The sequence below is a fragment of the Budorcas taxicolor genome, chromosome 13 (genome assembly GCF_023091745.1).
Source record: "Budorcas taxicolor isolate Tak-1 chromosome 13, Takin1.1, whole genome shotgun sequence".
In the NCBI taxonomy this organism is placed as follows: Eukaryota; Metazoa; Chordata; class Mammalia; order Artiodactyla; family Bovidae; genus Budorcas; species Budorcas taxicolor.
Window position 1 is genome coordinate 72,274,569 of NC_068922.1, and position 16,838 is coordinate 72,291,406.

A 16,838-nucleotide genomic window follows, 5' to 3' on the forward strand; every position below is an offset into this window, starting at 1 on the left:
AGTCCGTGGAAAGTGAGGGCGTAGAGGCCCTCCGAGTAGACAATTCTTAGATGGGAAGGGGAGGAGCAACACAGGCTAGCTGTCCGCTGGTGATGGGAGGAGTTAGGGGCTTTTTTTGTGGGAGGGGGAGCTCGTCTCAGTCACCTCTCTGCTCCACTGTGGGAGCCATCTCACTTCCAGTCTCTCACTCCAGGAGACCGTGGTGGTTAGTGGTGGCGTTTGTTGGTCGTGATGATGGGGTGGCCGATTCTGGCCGCTTCCCCAGAACTTCAGTTCCTAGTCTCTTCTTTCTATGCCCCTTCCCTCTCTGTCATTAAAGGATGCTTTAGACTCCTCCAGGTGGTTTCAGTCCTGGATCCTCTGGGGACCGTGGAGCCCACTCCATTACCGATCCCACAAGTCCTTGCCTCAGTTTCCTCATCTGTAAAGTGAGAATTTAAGCAGCAGCCCCCCAGGCCCCTCAGGGCCGCTCTTTCAGTGACTCAGATCAGTGGGACCGGGAGCGAGGACATCCTACGATCGGCCGGCCTCGGGCTCTGGGCAACACCGGGTAACGCAGCATCCATCTGCGAAAGTGTTCCTTCTCCTCTGCCACCTTCCGGGCTCAGCAACGCCCTGGTATCTAGGGCGGGGAGAGTCCCACTTCTGGGGAGGGGTGTAGTACGGCTTTCTCCCTCCCCTCACCCTTGGTGGCGGAAGGCGGGACGGGAAAGGGCCGTCTGGACGGGCGCGCAACCCTCCGGGACCCGCGGGGGCGGAGAGCCGGGCGGGGGACCCGGCGGCTGCCCGGCCCGCGGGAGCGGTCTCCCCCCCGGGCCCAGGCCCCCGGCCCTCCGCGGCGCCCGCGGCCGGAACAATAGCGCGCGCGGGCGGGCGGGGGCGGGGCGCTCCGCCGGGCGCCGCCCCCGGCCCGCCCCCCGCGCTCGCACACCCGCTCGCACACTGGCTCGCACCCGCCGCCCGCCCAGGCACTGCCCGCGGGAGCCGCCGCCGCCGCCGCCGCGCCCGCCATGGACGTCCGCCTGTACCCCTCGGCGCCCGCGGTGGGCGCGCGGCCCGGGGCCGAGCCGGCCGGCCTGGCGCCCCTGGACTATTACCACTGCGGCAAGGTAGGCGGGGGCGGGGTGGGGGCCCGGCGGGCGGGGCCTGCCCGCGCCTTCGGACCCCGCGCCGCGCCGGAGCGTCCCGGGCTGGAGCGCGCGGGCAGCGGTCACCCGGGGGCTCGGGACGCGGGCGCTCTCGGGGACCCGCGCGGGGAGATGCTGGCGGTGTGGACGCGCGGGCACACGCACCCCCCAGCCCTGCCGACGGGCACACACGCCGCTCACGCCGATCCCCTTGGTGGTGACACTCAACGCCCGGAGTTGTTGGGATCACAGGCAGAAGTCACCCGACAGTTGCTCACACGAAGTCACAGTGACACACTCACCACGTCCCCCCTGACGGCCTCGCCCGCATTCACGAGCCGATGCGCAGTGACCCAGTGTCGCCCAGCCACGCACCTGCTCACACTACCGTCCCGCACAGGTCACCCTCGTCCGTACACAACCACACAGTCACGCGCCCACCTGCACTGTCACCCCGCCACGCACAAGTCACCGTTCTCACGCGACGCCGCCGCACACCGCGTCGCGTGCCCCCACGCCGCCGCACGCGGCCACAACTCGGGACAAGCACACAAAGAAGTCTCTCCGACAGTCACTCGCCCGCACTCCCAGTGACTTCCACAGTCGCACGCTGTCACCCACAGCCACCCACCCCGAGGACGGTGAATCTCAGGCACACGAATCGCCCTGACAGTCACCCAGTCACGCGCGGTCACACCCAGGGGCAGCAGCATCCCGCGCCCGGCCGTCCACACCCGCGCGTCGGGGTTTTTAACTTCTTGCCGCCGAAGCGCACGAATTGGGCCGTTTACGAATCGGTTGTCATCGCCCGGCGGAGCCTCGGATTCCGAGCTGGTAATGGCCCATCGAGGCCTGTCCCCTCCCCGGAACGGCGACCGGGCGCTTTCCCGACTGGAGTTGTGGCGAGGGGCGCCCCTTCTTTCCCGAGATCGCCACCCCAACCCGTGACCCGGTCATACCCAGAGCCAGGTCCCCGCCGCGCTGCCCGGCCCGGGCGCGGTGAGAGCTCTCGCTTCTGGAAGCCGGGACGGGCGGCGTCCGACCCCGCTCCGAGCTGCCAGACCAGCCCTGGACCCTGCGGGGCAGCGGCGCAGTCCGAGACTCTTGTTTCGCCCGGGAGGGAACTTTCAAACTTAAGTTAGGAAGCCGGACAGTCCGTGCGTCCGCGGGTCGGTGCGTCGGTCCCGGGCTGGCCGGAGCCGAGCGCGGCTTTTCGTCACTCGGAGCCCGGATTGAACGGCGCGCGTGGGTTTCACCGCGGCCAAGGCGCAGACGCGCGGGCTCCGTGGCGCTGCGTGGTGAGTGCCAGTCCGGTGGCTGGGTCGGCGCCCCTCCGGGGTCTTAACCCCACCCCGCAGTCTCTTCTTCAAGCTTCTTGCTATGGGGATGCTGCGGGGAGGGGGCGTCCCCGCGCGGAACCTGGGGGCCGCCCCGGCTGAACCTCGCTGGCTGCGTCCTCAGGCTTTGCGGAGCGGGTTCTGAAGTCTAGGGGCAGAGCCCTGGGCAGTTCCCCTGGGGCATGGGGTGGGGTCCGGGGCCCCCAGACCTGGGGCGGGGACGGGCGGTAAGTGAGATTGAGCGGAGGATGGGGCGATTTATCTTTGGTCCAGTGACCTGCAAAGTTAGAAGAAGAGGAGGATGGTGTCTTCAAGAGAAGGCCAGTTCTCTGGCGCTTCTATCTGATGGAGGGGAAATTGATGAGAAGTAGCAAGTGGAATCTTTAGGAAGCAGAAGACAGTTGGATGGGGGGGTGGGGGTGGGCAGTGGTCTATCTGCTGCCCTTGGCTTTGTTAGTTTTTTAAATATGAAGTTGGCCAGGTTCCAGCCTCTGGTTTGGGGGCATGGGTGAGTCTGGGGATGTGTGCCTCAAAGTCTGGTTAGGTGGGTGCCCCTCACCTGCAGTGCTCCTTTGCAGGGTGGTGTTTCTGTAAACGCGGTTAGAGTGAGGTGGTCTCCTAAGGGGGCCTTTGGGAGGTGGCATTCAGCCGAGGCCCTTGCTTTATTCTGATATTCTGTAAAGCTCTGACTCAGCACCAAGATCCAGTGTGAAACCCTGGTGGGAGGAAACCAGTCAGGAAAGGAGAAGCTGATGATTCTGGTTTCTGTCTGTGATCTCCCAACCCTTGGCCCAGAACGCAGGGTGTGTCCAGGTGGGAGGAGGGTGGCGTTTGGGTCACTAGGGTAGGTGAAAACCAGATCTGACTTTCTACTTGGATGTGGGAAATGCTTCTCAGTCCTGCAGCCTGGTGGCAGGGGGAGACAGAGGATGTCACTTGGCTCAGGGAGGGACGAGTCAGAAGCCTGTTTGTTGGTAGCAGATCACCAATGGGCACTCGCCTTCAGTGCTAGTAGTTGGGGGTGGTGGTGCATGGTGTACCAAGGAACTGATGCCCCTTGTTCTCCCAAGCTTCTTGGTACAGCAAGGAGGGACTGGGGAGATCCTGGTCACTCTCCAGACTGGAGGGGAGACACACCCAAGATGCAACCATGACCACAATTGGGATCTATAGACTGGGGTGCACAGCCAGGACGTGACCCACACGTTGGGGTCTTGGTCACTGGAATCTAGATAAGAGCCCGGTCCCCACAAGGACCCAACCTGAGAAACACAAGGACAAGCCTTTGCCAAGTGACGCTGGACAACCATGGGGCAGTTGATCTGGAAGGGCCCTTGGTGACTGTCCCCTTAGTAATCCTCTAACATAGAGATTCCAGCCTCTTTAAACCAAAGTCATGAGCACTGGCTGTTCTTTTGGTATCTTTTGTTTGAGAAAATGCACAATGACAAAGCTGCTAGGGTTTCATTTTTGCTTTGAAATAGATGTTTATTTTATTAATCACAATAATATTAGCATGCATTTGAAAAATAGCTTATAAGATATGAAAGAGGTACATTACTTATTTCATGTAGTAATGGTGCCTGGTTGAGCATAGGGATTTGCGGCCTTGTAGCTCTGTGTGTCTCCCTACGGGGAACCACTGATCCCCTCCTTCTTCCTTCACACAAGGGGAGACTGAGTCATGGAGTAGGACACTCACAGGTTACACAGCAGATGAAGAGCACAGCGGAGGCCTAAACCCGAGGTCCTGGACTCGCAGTTTGATGCTTCTCTGGCATTCCGCACAGGTCTCTGTCATGATCTGGGAGTTGGAAGTTATGACATCCTTCTAGGGTAACTATGAAGTCCCTTTATTTGGGTTTTGGTAAGGTGCTTTAGCAGGATGGGTGCATTGCCTGGGGCTCCCCGCTCAACGATGGCAGACTAGTGGAAACCGGCCAGTGGCATTGAACAAATCTGGATTCAAATTGCCGCTTGTGTCTTTGTGACCTAGGGCAAATGATTTTAGCTCATTGAGGTGTGATTTACACGCACTAAAATGGAAATTTGAAGTGTACTGTTCCATGAGTTTTGACAAATATAACCACCCTTGTGACCCCTATCCCAATCCAGATATAGAACATTCTGTCACTCCTGAAAGTTCCCTCATGCTTCTTTCCAGTCAACACTCCCTACCTCTGGAGGAAACGACTTACCTGATTTCTATTATCAGTGGTTTATTTAAATTCAGTTTATGTGTACTAAGTCAATTTAAGTCCTATAACTTCATATGAAGCATATACATTTTTGCATCTGGGTTCATTTTGCTCAATGAAGTGTCCTTGAGATTCATTCATGTTGTATTTATCCCTAATTTGTTCTATTTTATTGCTTAATAATATTGCATTGTATTGGTTTATTTCTTCACCTGCCAATGGACATTTGTGTTTGTTTCCATGTTGGGGCTGTTATAAATAAAGCTGCTGTGAACATCCTTATACAAGTTTTCTGTGAGTGGGGCAAATTACTTAATATCTTTGAGCCTCAGTGTCCTCTTAAGGACAACACTGTCTACTTCTGAGGTTCGGGAGAGTTAATTGAGTTAATATAGGGTATAGAAGTTCTTGGCGCATACCGGCTACTAATTAGATAGCAATGGTATCAACCACTTGGGACCTATTCCAGTGAGAGGCTTAGCATCTCTGTGTTCCACATATCCTTCATCCCTGTTTCAAACATCCTTCAGGGCCAACTTGGGTACCATTTTCTCCATGCAGTGCTCCATGGTCAGTAACCTTCTGTCTTTTTCCAGGCATCCCCCCAAGAACTGGATACTGCTTGGGTTTTGGCATGTTCTGCCATCCATCACTCAGTCAACAAACAGTTATAGAGCACATCTTTGTGCTAGGCACCGTACTTGGCAACAGAAGTGAAACAAAGTGACTCAAATTGGTTCCCTCTGGAGCTTATGTATCAGCATGGGAAGTCATAAATATATGGATGAGATCGTTGTGGTATTGTGACCGATGCCATCAGTACAACTATGGAGAAAAAGGAAGCAGGGAAGAGAGTTAGGAGTGTCAGGTCCAGGGACTGGTTTGCCATTTTAAGTAGTGAGGTTGGGGAAGGCCTTGTGGTCTAGACCAGGAGTTCTCAAATTCATGGACACAATAGGAATCATCTGGCAAGATTTGAAACACAGGTTCCGGGGCACCCTTCCTGCCCTCAGATTCTGATTCAGCTAATTTGTGCTGGGGTCCTGAGGGTCTGCGTGTCTGACGAGCTCCCAGTCTTGCCGCTGCCACTCCGGAGACCACATGTAATGTAGCAGTGGTTCAGTTGTTTGTATACAGGGTTTTGTGGGCTCCCACCAGGCAGGAACCATGCCCAGCACCTGGCACAGTGCCTGACCGATAATTACTCAGGAAATTGTGCTGGTGGGTGAATGATTCAACTCTCCACCCCCACAGCTCTGGGCACAGCATCTTACCCCTGGATGCGATCTAGACAAGCTTGGGTAGTGAGTGATTGGTGGCTCCTTGTGACGAAAATCCACGAAGTGGGAGGGCCTGGTCCCACCTTCACCCAGACTTGAGGTTGGAGAGGCCTGCTCAGCATCCCTGGTAGGTGAGATCCCCATGGCATCTTTCTGCTGGGACACTGGTGGCTGTGGGCAGGTCCCTGGGGGAGGAGCCCTGGGCTGGCTGGTCCTGGGGGAACTTTGGAAGGGCGCCTGTGTTTCTGTTAGGAGGCTTTTTCACTTTCTGTCCAAGGATGTTCTCTATAGGATGTCCTCTATAGGATGTTCTCTATAGGATGTCCTCCCCCAGCCTGTCCCAAAGGTTCTACAAGGACCACACTTCTATACCGTACCGATGTCAGGAGCAGCAGCCCAGGTCTGGCACAGCTGTCCCCAGTCTACTGGATGACCTTGAGCATGAAAATGCCGTACCCGGGACCTGTGTTCCCCTCTGTGCAAAAAGGAGAGCAAATTAGTGACCCTTAGTCTTGTGAGATGGGGGGCTGTGGTGTGGAAATCTAATGAAATGAAGTCTGGGCATGTCCTTTATAACTGTAGAGTGGGGTCCCCCTGGCAAGGATGAGGATTATGCTTTTTGAAGAGTTGGGCTCTCATATACTCCAGTAGGTAGGTTACCACCGTCTCTGTCTCCTTTTACTTTTGTATTCCCAGAGCTGGCCTGGCACATAGGTGCTGGGTAAATATTTGCTGAATGAATGAATTCTGGGCTGGCCTGTTGTTCCCTGTGGCTTGAAGAACTTAGCATCTGTTTGGCTCTTATAATCTGAAGACTTTTGCAGTGAGCGCATGGTGTTCAGGGCAGGGCAGAGGCCAAGAGTCTTTTGGCTGACCTGACATTCCTAGAAGAGCTTCCCTGCGTAGGCCCGGGGGACTGAGCCCAGCATGGAGAGCAGCCAATAAGCTGGGAAGAGCCTTATCCTTATCCCAAGGATCTCTGTGTGGCATAGCTGCCAGCCCCATGTGATTCTGTAGGGCATTTATTTTGCTCCTCTGATTTCCCAGTGCTGGTCTCAGGTTAGAAAGGCAGTGTAAATTCTGTAACCCAGCAGACATGGCTTTGATCCTCAATGCAGGCAAGTAATTTCACCTCCCTGTGCCTCAGTCTCCTCATCCGGAAAATGGGCACATCAATACTTCCCCCCACCCCAACCCCTGACCCCCATGAGGTTGCCTTGAGGACTAGAAATCCTGCTTGTAAGGCACTCAGCGCCAGCAGGAAATGCTTTCATTTCTATTCACAAAGAACAGCACAATTGAAAGTTAAAATGCAAGAGAAATCTAGTTTCAGCGCAGGCTGCTGGGGAAAGGGTCTTCCTAACGTGAGGTCTCTTCGTGCCGTGGTCTCTGGATCTGATTTTCCTGGGCCTCCAGTTTGAAGCAGTCACTGCACAGCATTATGGAGGGACAAGGAACTGTGCACTTCCTTCGCGTCTTTTTTTTTCTTCTTCCTTCTTGAATCTGTGTGGGAGGGAAGGTGGGTTTTGGAGGCAGAGAAGACCAGTACAAATTGCAGCTGTGTGGTTCACTGGCGAGGGCTGATGACCTGTGTGCATCATTTAACCTCTCCAAGTCTCAGGTTTTTTCATCTGCACAAGGGAGGCATAATGCCTTCCTCATATTGTTGCTATGAAGCTCAGATTAAAGTAACGGATATGGAAGTTCCCTGTAATCTAGAGCAGTGTTTCCCAACCTCAGCAATATTGACAGTTTGGACCTGACAATTCCTTGTTGTGGGGGTTGTTCCATGCATGATGGAATGTGGAGCAGCATTCTTGGCCGCTACCAACTAATGCCAGTAGCACCTCCCCTCGAGTCATGACAATCAAAAATGTTTCCAGACTTTGCTAAGTGTTCCCTGAGGGGTGGGGAGCAAAATCACCCCTATTTGAGAACCACTGATCTGGAAAGTGGCGCAGGTAAACTAGGAGATGATGGTGATGACAGTGGCAGAGTTTGAGGTTCATGCTTTCTGTCTGGTATTTTAGTCCTGTGTCTCCCTGTCAGCAAATCCTTTATCCACATGGTTGGCCATTATCTTTTTTTTATTTGTTTACATGGACTGAAAACCTACGTAGTGATGTTTCAGCATGGTTTGGGAGCAGCAGGAAAAACATATGGCAAGTAATTATTAACTTAATGAGTCGTGGTAAATTGTAATTTTATAACTTAGTGAAAACATGTTGTATAACACAGGATAATAAATTTTGATCAATTATCCTGAGGCTTAAATTTCCTACTGTACAGTTGCTGTTTCTGGTGCCTGCAAGAAAGAGCAACAGGGTTGTGGTTTTACAAGGCTGGATTTTCTGCTGGGTTTTTCTGATGCTCAACAAGTTTTCTTGAGTGCCTACTGTGTGCTAGGGGATTCAGCCCTGTCCTGAAGGGTCAGTGACTTGATAGGAAACTTGGCTTTCCTAGATGAAAGACCATGTGGATCTGTAATATTTTGGCTCAGAATGCAGAGTCACAATTAACTATATAACTGTCTGGGGAAATGACAGTGTCAGAGGTGTGAGTAGGCTTCAAATAGCAAAGTCTTACAAGAAACACCTAGCGGGCCATGTGGGGCACATGCAGAGTGGTGGGAAGACCTTCTAGGCAGAGGGGCAGCTCTTGCAAGGTGGTTTGGGGATACTGTCAGCCTAAGTTGGGGAGACCAGCCTGCAGGAGAGAGGGATACCAGTAGGGGTCATTATGCGGAGGGTTGAATTCGAGCTGCTTAGGTTTTAAGTGGAAAGACGCGGGGGCGCTACAGTTATCGTTCAGAGTATGAACCGTTCGTTGTTGCTGGATCCAGACCATTGTTGGTGACCGTCTCTTGGTCTTCTGCTGTAGAAAAATTTTTGTTTGTTTTGGTAGAGGGTTTAATATTATTATAAATGCCTATAAAATATTCTTCACCTATATGGATCTGGCATTCTCTTTCTCTTTTTATTGCAGTATAGTTGGTTTACAATATTGTGTTAGTTTCAGGTGTACAACAAAGTGATTTAGTCATCATATATGTATTTTTTTTTCAGATTCTTTTCCATTATAGGTTTCAAGATACTGTATTTGTTGTTTATTTTATGTGTGGTAGTGTATATCTGTTGGGCTTCCCAGGTGGCGCTAGTGGTAAAGAACTCGCCTGCCAGTTCAGGAGATGTAATAGATGCAGGTTCGATCCCTGGGTCAGGAAGATCCACTGGAGGAGGGCATGGCAACCCACTCCAGTATTGTTGCCTGGAGAATCCCATACACGGACAGGGGAGCCTGGCGGGCTATGAGGCCATAGGGTCACAAAGAGTCAGACACGATTGAAGTGACTTAGCGTGCATGCAGTGTCTATCTGTTAATTGCATACTCCTAATTTATCCCTCCTCTCCTTTCCCCTTTGTTAATCATAAGTTTATTTTCTATGTCTGTGAGTCTGTTTTTGTTTTGTAAATAAGTTGATTTTATTATTTTTTAGAGTCCACATATAAGTGAGGTCATATATTATTTTTCTCTGTCTGACTTACTTCACTTAGTATAATATTCTTTAAGTCTGTCCATGTTGCTACAGATGGCAATATTTCATTTTCTATGGCTGAGTAATATTATATATATGTATGTATGTATGTATATAAACACACACACACACACACACACCCCACATTTTCTTTATCCATTCATCTTTTGTTGGACACTTAGGTTGCCTCCATGTCTTAGCAATTGTAAATTATGCTGCTGTGAACATTGGAGTGCATGTATATTTTTGAATTAGGGTTTTCATTTTTTCCAGATGTATACCTAGGGGTAAGATTGCTGGATCATATGGTAACTCTATTTTTAGTTTTTTGAGTAACCTCCATACTGTTTTTCATAGTGGCTGCACCAATTTACATTCTGCTGTGGGAAAGTTTAATGACTTATGTTTGATTTCCCTCAGTAGTCAGAGATGCTCTGCTTCTCAAACTTTAGTGCAACAGAATTACCTGGAGGGCAGTTGGAACTCAGAATGCTGGTGCCATGCACATACCCCCGCACCACCCCTGCCTCGCCGCACCCTACAGTTCTTATTCAGTAGGTCTGGGCAGGAGTTGGAAATGCACACTGCCCACAGTTGGCTATGCCAGTGCTTCTAGTCTAGGGAGCACACTTAGAGAACCGGCTCTCGTCTAGATGATGGAAGAACTTTGTGTCTTGGCTTCGGCCAGCAGGGATGTGCTGCTGGCCTGGGGCATGTAAGCCTGGATTGGACTTGGTCGGGTGTCTCTGAGATTCTTGCCTTCTTCAGGACCCCTGTGGGTCAGGGGGAGTGTCTCCATCTGGGAGACAACTTTACGTGGAACTCCTTGGAAACGGACTCAGATGGAGAGTTGCCTGTGGAAGGTGTATTTGCAGGGAAGTTCTCAGGAGGAGCACCGTGAACGGGAGTAGGGGAAGTGTGACTGGGCAGAGGGAGGTACTGGCCTGGAATATGCGTAATGATGAAAGTGACTCACAGGGAAGTTTGGAGCTGGGCTCCAGTGTGTCCCAAACTGAAGCAAGGGGGCTGCCCACTCCTTGAATTCTTGTGTCCTCTGGTCGCTATCTTCAGGCAGCCCCACGTATAGCTGTGAGCCCAACAGTTTGGGAGTGAATGAGTGGAAAGGGAAGCATCGCAGTATCTCTTTCAGGGAGCTGCATTTGGGGGAGAAGACCCACCTTCTTCTCTGACCCCAAGAAATCAGGGGCCAGCGTGTTGTTAATTTTTAGAGACTTTTGAGTCACTGACTGGATTCTTCTTTATTTCATGCTGTGAGTGAGAACAGGTGGATAACTGCTTCTTAGGACCAAATGAAGAAAAATGGTTATTAGTGGGATATTCTGGGGCCCAGCGAGTTTCTGACACATTCCTAGGTAGGATTCCAGAGTTTTTGCATTGAAATGTCACACGTTTTCCTGTGTGGTGGGGAAGACTCCACCGTATTGGTTCCTGAGGAGCTTCTGGGTCCTGCCTGAGTGAGGCACATCTGGGCAGGGGGCCGTGGCTTTCTCTTTGGACTGAAGTCCTGTCACATTCTTCAAGAGCCTCTTTGCCCTGCCCCAGTGTAAGTCAGCAGCCATGGTGGTCTCTTTACCAATCTTTCATCTTCTCTGAGCAACCAAGAAGCTCAGAGGCAAATGCCTGGGTCACTTGTAGGCATGACATAGGATATCATAGGACATCTTTTGCTCATTAATTCACTCCCAATTTCATTTCATTCTTCTTTCATTTCCCTCTTTGTCTTAAAAGTGAAAGTGAAGTTGCTCAGTTGTGTCCGACTCTTTGCGACCCCATGGACTTTAGCCTGCCAGGCTTCTCCGTCCATGGGATTTTCCAGGCAAGAGTACCAGAGTGGGTTGCCATTTCCTTCTCCAGTGGATCTTCCTAACCCAGGCATCAAACCTGGGTCCCCCACACTGCAGGCAGACGCTTTACTCTCTGAACCACCAGGGAAGGCAATATTATTTTTTATTTTATTTTATTTTAAAAAAATTTTAGCTGCACTGGGTCTTCATTCAGGTGCATGGGCTCTTCATTGCAGTGTGTGGGCTCAGTGTTGCAGCACGGGCTTAGTTGCCTTGAGACTTAGACGATCCCCCCAGCCAGGGATCGAACTTGCATCCCCTGCATTACAAGGCAGATTCCTAACCACTAGACCACCAGGAAAGTTCCTTGCCTTTCTCTCTTTTTTAAAAATTGTTTTTATTCTCTATAAAATACACTGAAATATGTTAAGAGTAAAAAAAAGTAGAGCCTCTCTCATTCTCTTTCATTTTCCCCATTACCCTCTCAGCCCTGCTACCTAGGGTTAATCACAAAGTGAAGTGTGGTGGGTATACTTCCAGGCATAACCGTTCTTTAGTTCAATGCTTCTAATAAGTATCATTTCTATTTCTGTAATCACTTTTTCATTTCCCAGAATACTGTATTGTTTCTTGATTGATCTTATGTTGTAGTAGCCCATCCTTTTCTAAATGGATATATGAACATCTTGAATCTTTTTGAAGACGATAATTCAATTGTTTAAAGTCATTCTCTGTTTGCTGTGTTAACTCTGTTTTCTTGTTGACTAGCTCTTTGGTTCACTTCCTGGTCCCTCTTTTATGCTGTTATTTTCTACAAATGCCTGGTAACTCTTGGTTGACATTTATTTGTAAACAAAGCTGTAGATTGATCTATTCTGTGGTTGTAAGTTTCCTCAACATCTGTGAAAGCCACGAGCATGTAGGTAGGCAATGCAAATGTTGGTTTGAGGTGCCCTGAGGATGGTCTGTGTGTAGACATTTGAAGCTGGGGACTTCTGCTGGAACATGGGACAAGCTCACTTGCAGCTGGGTGGGGACCTCCATGTCTCTTATCAGCCAGCATCAGTCATGGGCACTAGTGCACTTTGCGTTTCCTGCTTCATGCGCATCCATAGCAAGGGGGAATCCCTGAGACAGACTTCCTGTTTAATTATAGAGTTCTTCTCCCTGGCTTAGTCCCAGGTTAAAGCCAACAGTCAGCTTCTCTGAGGACTGTTGTTGAGTCACTAAGTGTGTTCGACTGTTTGCGACCCCATGAACTGCAGCACACCAGGCCTCCCTGTCCATCACCAACTCCCGGAGTCCACCCAAACCCATGTCCATCGAGTTAGTGATGCCATCCCACCATCTCATCCTCTTGCCCCTCCTCCTGCCCTCAGTCTTTCCCAGCATCAGGGTCTTTTCCAATGAGTCAGCTCTTTGCATCAGGTGGCCAGAGTATTGGAGTTTCAGCTTCAGCATCAGTCCTTCCAATGAATATTCAGGGTTGATTTCTTTTAGGGTTGACTGGTGTGATCTCCTTGCAGAGGACTATAGGTTAACTCAAAGGTCAAGTCTCTCAGGGCTTTCAGCCCTTGCTGCCTGTTCTTTGGGATTTTCTGGATTTCAGTTAGGAAAATAGCTTTTCCTCTTCTAAACCCCACTAGAATGACAAAAAAGGGGAGACAGATATAACACAGATATTCATAATTCATATACACACATATGTATTCATAATTCAGATAGATGAAAGCTGAATAACTCCAAAAGGGTCTGTAAGAAAACAACAAAGGAGTGGGCATCAGAAACATAGAGAGGGTGCTGGAAAGTAAGAAGTTGAAGAGAAAGAGGGTTGAACCAAAACCCAGGAAACCCCAGTCTAGTGGGTTTAGAAGAGAGAGGTAAAATTATGTGTTCCACCCACCATCTTGAAAAAAAAGCACAGTCTCACTGACTTTTATTTCTAAGGTTTGTGCTGTTTTATGGAGAAAAGCAAGGTCAGAATAAGCACAAATTATTATCTGAGCATTTACTGTGGGACCAGAGCCAGGCTCTCTCACTTCTATCATCTCACTAAGTCTTTGTAAGAACTGTGCTAGACACACACATCCCCACTGTGGAGGTGAGAAGACTTAGGTCCTAATAAATCATGTTACACAAGGCAGCAGAGGAGCTGGCTGGCGGAGCTGGGGTTCAGACTGCCCTCCCTGCTCCTTTCTCCTGCCCCTTCCGTGGTGCCAGCTAGAGCTTCCTCCCTCTGCAGGGATGCAAGAGTGGACCAGCTCACCCCTTGTTTCAACTGTTTCGGCACTATCTATTCTAGGGGGTCAGGGGATTCCCAGCTGGGCCTCCTGCCTTGGTTTTCAGCTTCAAACAGCATTTGGTAGTAGAATGCCTTCACATTAGAGCTAATTAAAACATGCTTATATCGAAGTCGGGCCTAATTTGTAGGAATGATTTAGAAACTTGTTGGAAAGGAATCTACCTCAGTAGTCTAACCCAGGGTCAATCTCATGCATAAATTTTGCTGTTGCACGGTGCTGTGTTTTGACTTGAAGTATTCTTGGTAATTGGTGCTAGTGGTAAAGCAACTGCCTGCCAGTGCAGGAGACACGAGAGACCCGGGTTCCAACTCTTGGTCAAGAGGATACCCTGGGGGAGGGCATGGCAACCCCCTCCAGTATTCTTGCCTGGAGAATCCCATGGACAGAGAAGCCTGGCAGGCCACAGACCATAGCAGAGCAAAGAGTCAGACACAACTGAAGTGACTTAGCCTGCACACACATACTTGATGATGTGGAAGATGGACCCTGGGCCTTTCATTGCTCATTTGTTCTGCAAAGATTCAATAAGTGCCTATTGGGCACTACATTATTTAAGGAGATCCCTTTACTCTCCCCCCACCCCCCGCAAAAAAAAATCTGGGATGGTTCCTTGCTGACCTTCAAGGGGCCAAATGACCTGAGCAGCAACCCCCACCTCTACCCCATGCGTTCTCTGCCTAATACGTCCACCTGAGCTGTAAGTGAATTTTTATGCAAAACCAGATAGTGGATTCAAATATGACTTTCGAGGTCTGTGGAGGTATTTAGGTTCATATCCTGGCACTTACAAGCTGTGTGACTTTGGACCGCTCACTTAACCTCTCTTCTGCTGCTGCTGCTAAGTCACTTCAGTCGTGTCCAAGTCTGTGCGACCCCAGAGACGGCAGCCCACCAGGCTCTCCCGTCCCTGGGATTCTCAAGGGAAGAATACTGGAGTGGGTTGCCATTTCCTTCCCCAATGCATGAAAGTGAAAAGTGAAAGTGAAGTCGCTCAGTCGTGTCCAACCCTCAGTGACCCCATGGACTGCATCCTTCCAGGCTCCTCTGTCCATGCGGTTTTCCAGGCAAGAGTACTGGAGTGGGGTGCCATTGCCTTCTGAGCCTCAATTATCTCACATAACTGCATTTGCTTCGCAGGTTTGTGGTTAGGCCTCTGGGAGATCAAGTAAGTCGTATCCTCCCTCATTCTAGTCCTGGGTGTTGTTCAGGTCATCTGGGCCCTTGAAGGACAGTGAGCATAGGTGTCATGCCAAGTTTTGTTTTGCCTGCACCTCGCAGCATGTAGGATCTCAGTTCCCTGAGCAGGGATTGAATCCACACCCTCTCTTAACCCCTGGATCGCCAGGGCAGCCCGCATCCCAGGTTTTCATGTCTTTTGTAAAGGAGAGGTCTAAGGAGCTTTCAAGTGCAGAAGAAGTGTAGTGGTGTTTCTGATTGGGATCGTCTCTTTCCTCCTCTACATCAGTTCTCTTCTTTCTCATGAACGCTCTCACAAAGACTCTAAGGTTCAATGGAACATTCAGCTTCAAAAGACTCACTTGGGCAACCCTTGGTACCTGTCTCCTCGAAGGACTTGGAACAAGAACCACTGTTTGGCCAGCAGGACACGTGATCTGTGCCTCTTCCACGGGAGAAGTTCCAGCAGAGGTCTCTGACATTGTCCATGGAGGGGGACTTCTCTTTTCTTTATCAGCTCCCCCCAGTGCCAGGTTTTAGTTCAGATGCAAGAGAAGAAGATCCTCATTAGGTGACTTTGGAAACCACTTGACTTAAAAGCTTCAGTTCCCAAAGGACCATCTCATTTTCTAGTATCTACTTCCCTGCAAGGGGCATGTCGTTACAAGAGTCATTACACTCGGGGGAAACCTCAGATGTGGCTTCTTTTTAAATATGTATTAACTTGGCTGTGCCAGATCTTAGTTGCAACACTTGGGATGTTTGATCTTCGTGGAGGCACATGGGACCTTTAGCTGAAGCATGCAGGCTCTAGTTTTCTGACCAGGGATCGAACTTGGGGCCTCTGCGTGGGGAGCACAGAGTCTCAGCCACTGGACCACCAAGGGAGGTCCCAAATACAGCCTCTTAATCAGATAGTTATAGTTTATTTATAGTTCCTTCCAGTCCAGATGCAACTTATTCAATCAAGGGTCATTTTTGCCATAAGCAGAGTGGCCTAGTAACACAGTTAGCGTCCTGCCTTCTTCAAGTTACCAGGGGAGTTATGCTAGACAATTAACCAAGGTGAAAGGCTCTTGAGAAAGGGTTTGGTGAACCCTTTATCCATATTCACCATCCTGTTTTTCCCCAGGGGTGTCGCTTTTTGGCAGCTCTTTCAGAGGTGTGAATGAAGCTCTCAGTATGTTTTGAAATGTATCCCATGTTTCTGTATGTTTTCTGATTAATTATATAAAGACACACACTCACATTCCGGTCAAGAGATATGCTTTGGAGTCATATTGACCCGGAATCAAATTCTGGCTCTGAAACTTAGAGCTAATTCATTTATTCCTTCATTCGTTCAGCCAAGCAAAGAACATTCTCTGCCTGCTGTATGTAGGCCTTGGAGGTAGATGCCAGACATGAACAGATGATGAACACCTAGTCCTTGTCCTTGAGAAGCCGCAGTCTGATATATTAGAGAGACAGGCAAAAAGAAGCAATTTCAATGGGTGTGAGACTACCAGGCCAGGCAGAGGGTAGAGTGGGGTGGGGGGAGTCAGGGAAGGATTCTCAGAGGAGCAGACACCTGGCCTGTGCTTGGAGATGAATTGGCCAGGGGAAGAAGATAGGGAAGAGCATTCCAGGTAGAAGGAACAGCCTGTGCAAAGGCATAGAAGGGGCCGAGAGGGCATTTGGAAAGCTGCTTATTACCTCTGGGCCTCAGTTTCCTCATCTGCAATACGGAATTAACTGTGCTATCTGTTGATAAAATTAAATGAGATAAGTGTGTTTAAGCATCTGAGATACTTAATCTCTTTTTCTCTTTCCAGATCTGCTTATTGATGTCTAAGAGCCAAAGTTTGATTTTAAATGAGACAAAGAGGAAAAAAACTCCAAACCTGAAGGGCCTGTTCTCCCACCCTGCGCAATGCATTTCCTCCATTGGCTCTTCTGTTAGCTGATTTACTTATCTTGTGAACGGAGCACTACATGTTTGCACACTCTCTTAGATTATGTCTTACAGTATCAGTGAAGCACAGAAGTGTGTTTTCCTGATGGCTCCCCATTAACAACAAGCCACGACCCTGTTGCA

At 50.1% G+C, this 16,838-nt stretch overlaps 1 protein-coding gene across 1 annotated transcript in view; it reads left to right on the forward strand.

Moving 5' to 3' along the window:
• The first annotated feature begins 1,010 nt into the window (after window positions 1-1,010).
• The window catches only part of TOX2 (TOX high mobility group box family member 2), a 153,815-nt gene continuing 137,987 nt past the window's right edge, over window positions 1,011-16,838 (forward strand). Inside the window, exon 1 of the mRNA XM_052651226.1 lies at window positions 1,011-1,109. Within this exon, the coding sequence (XP_052507186.1) occupies window positions 1,011-1,109 (99 nt within the window). The remainder of the gene's footprint in view (window positions 1,110-16,838) is intronic.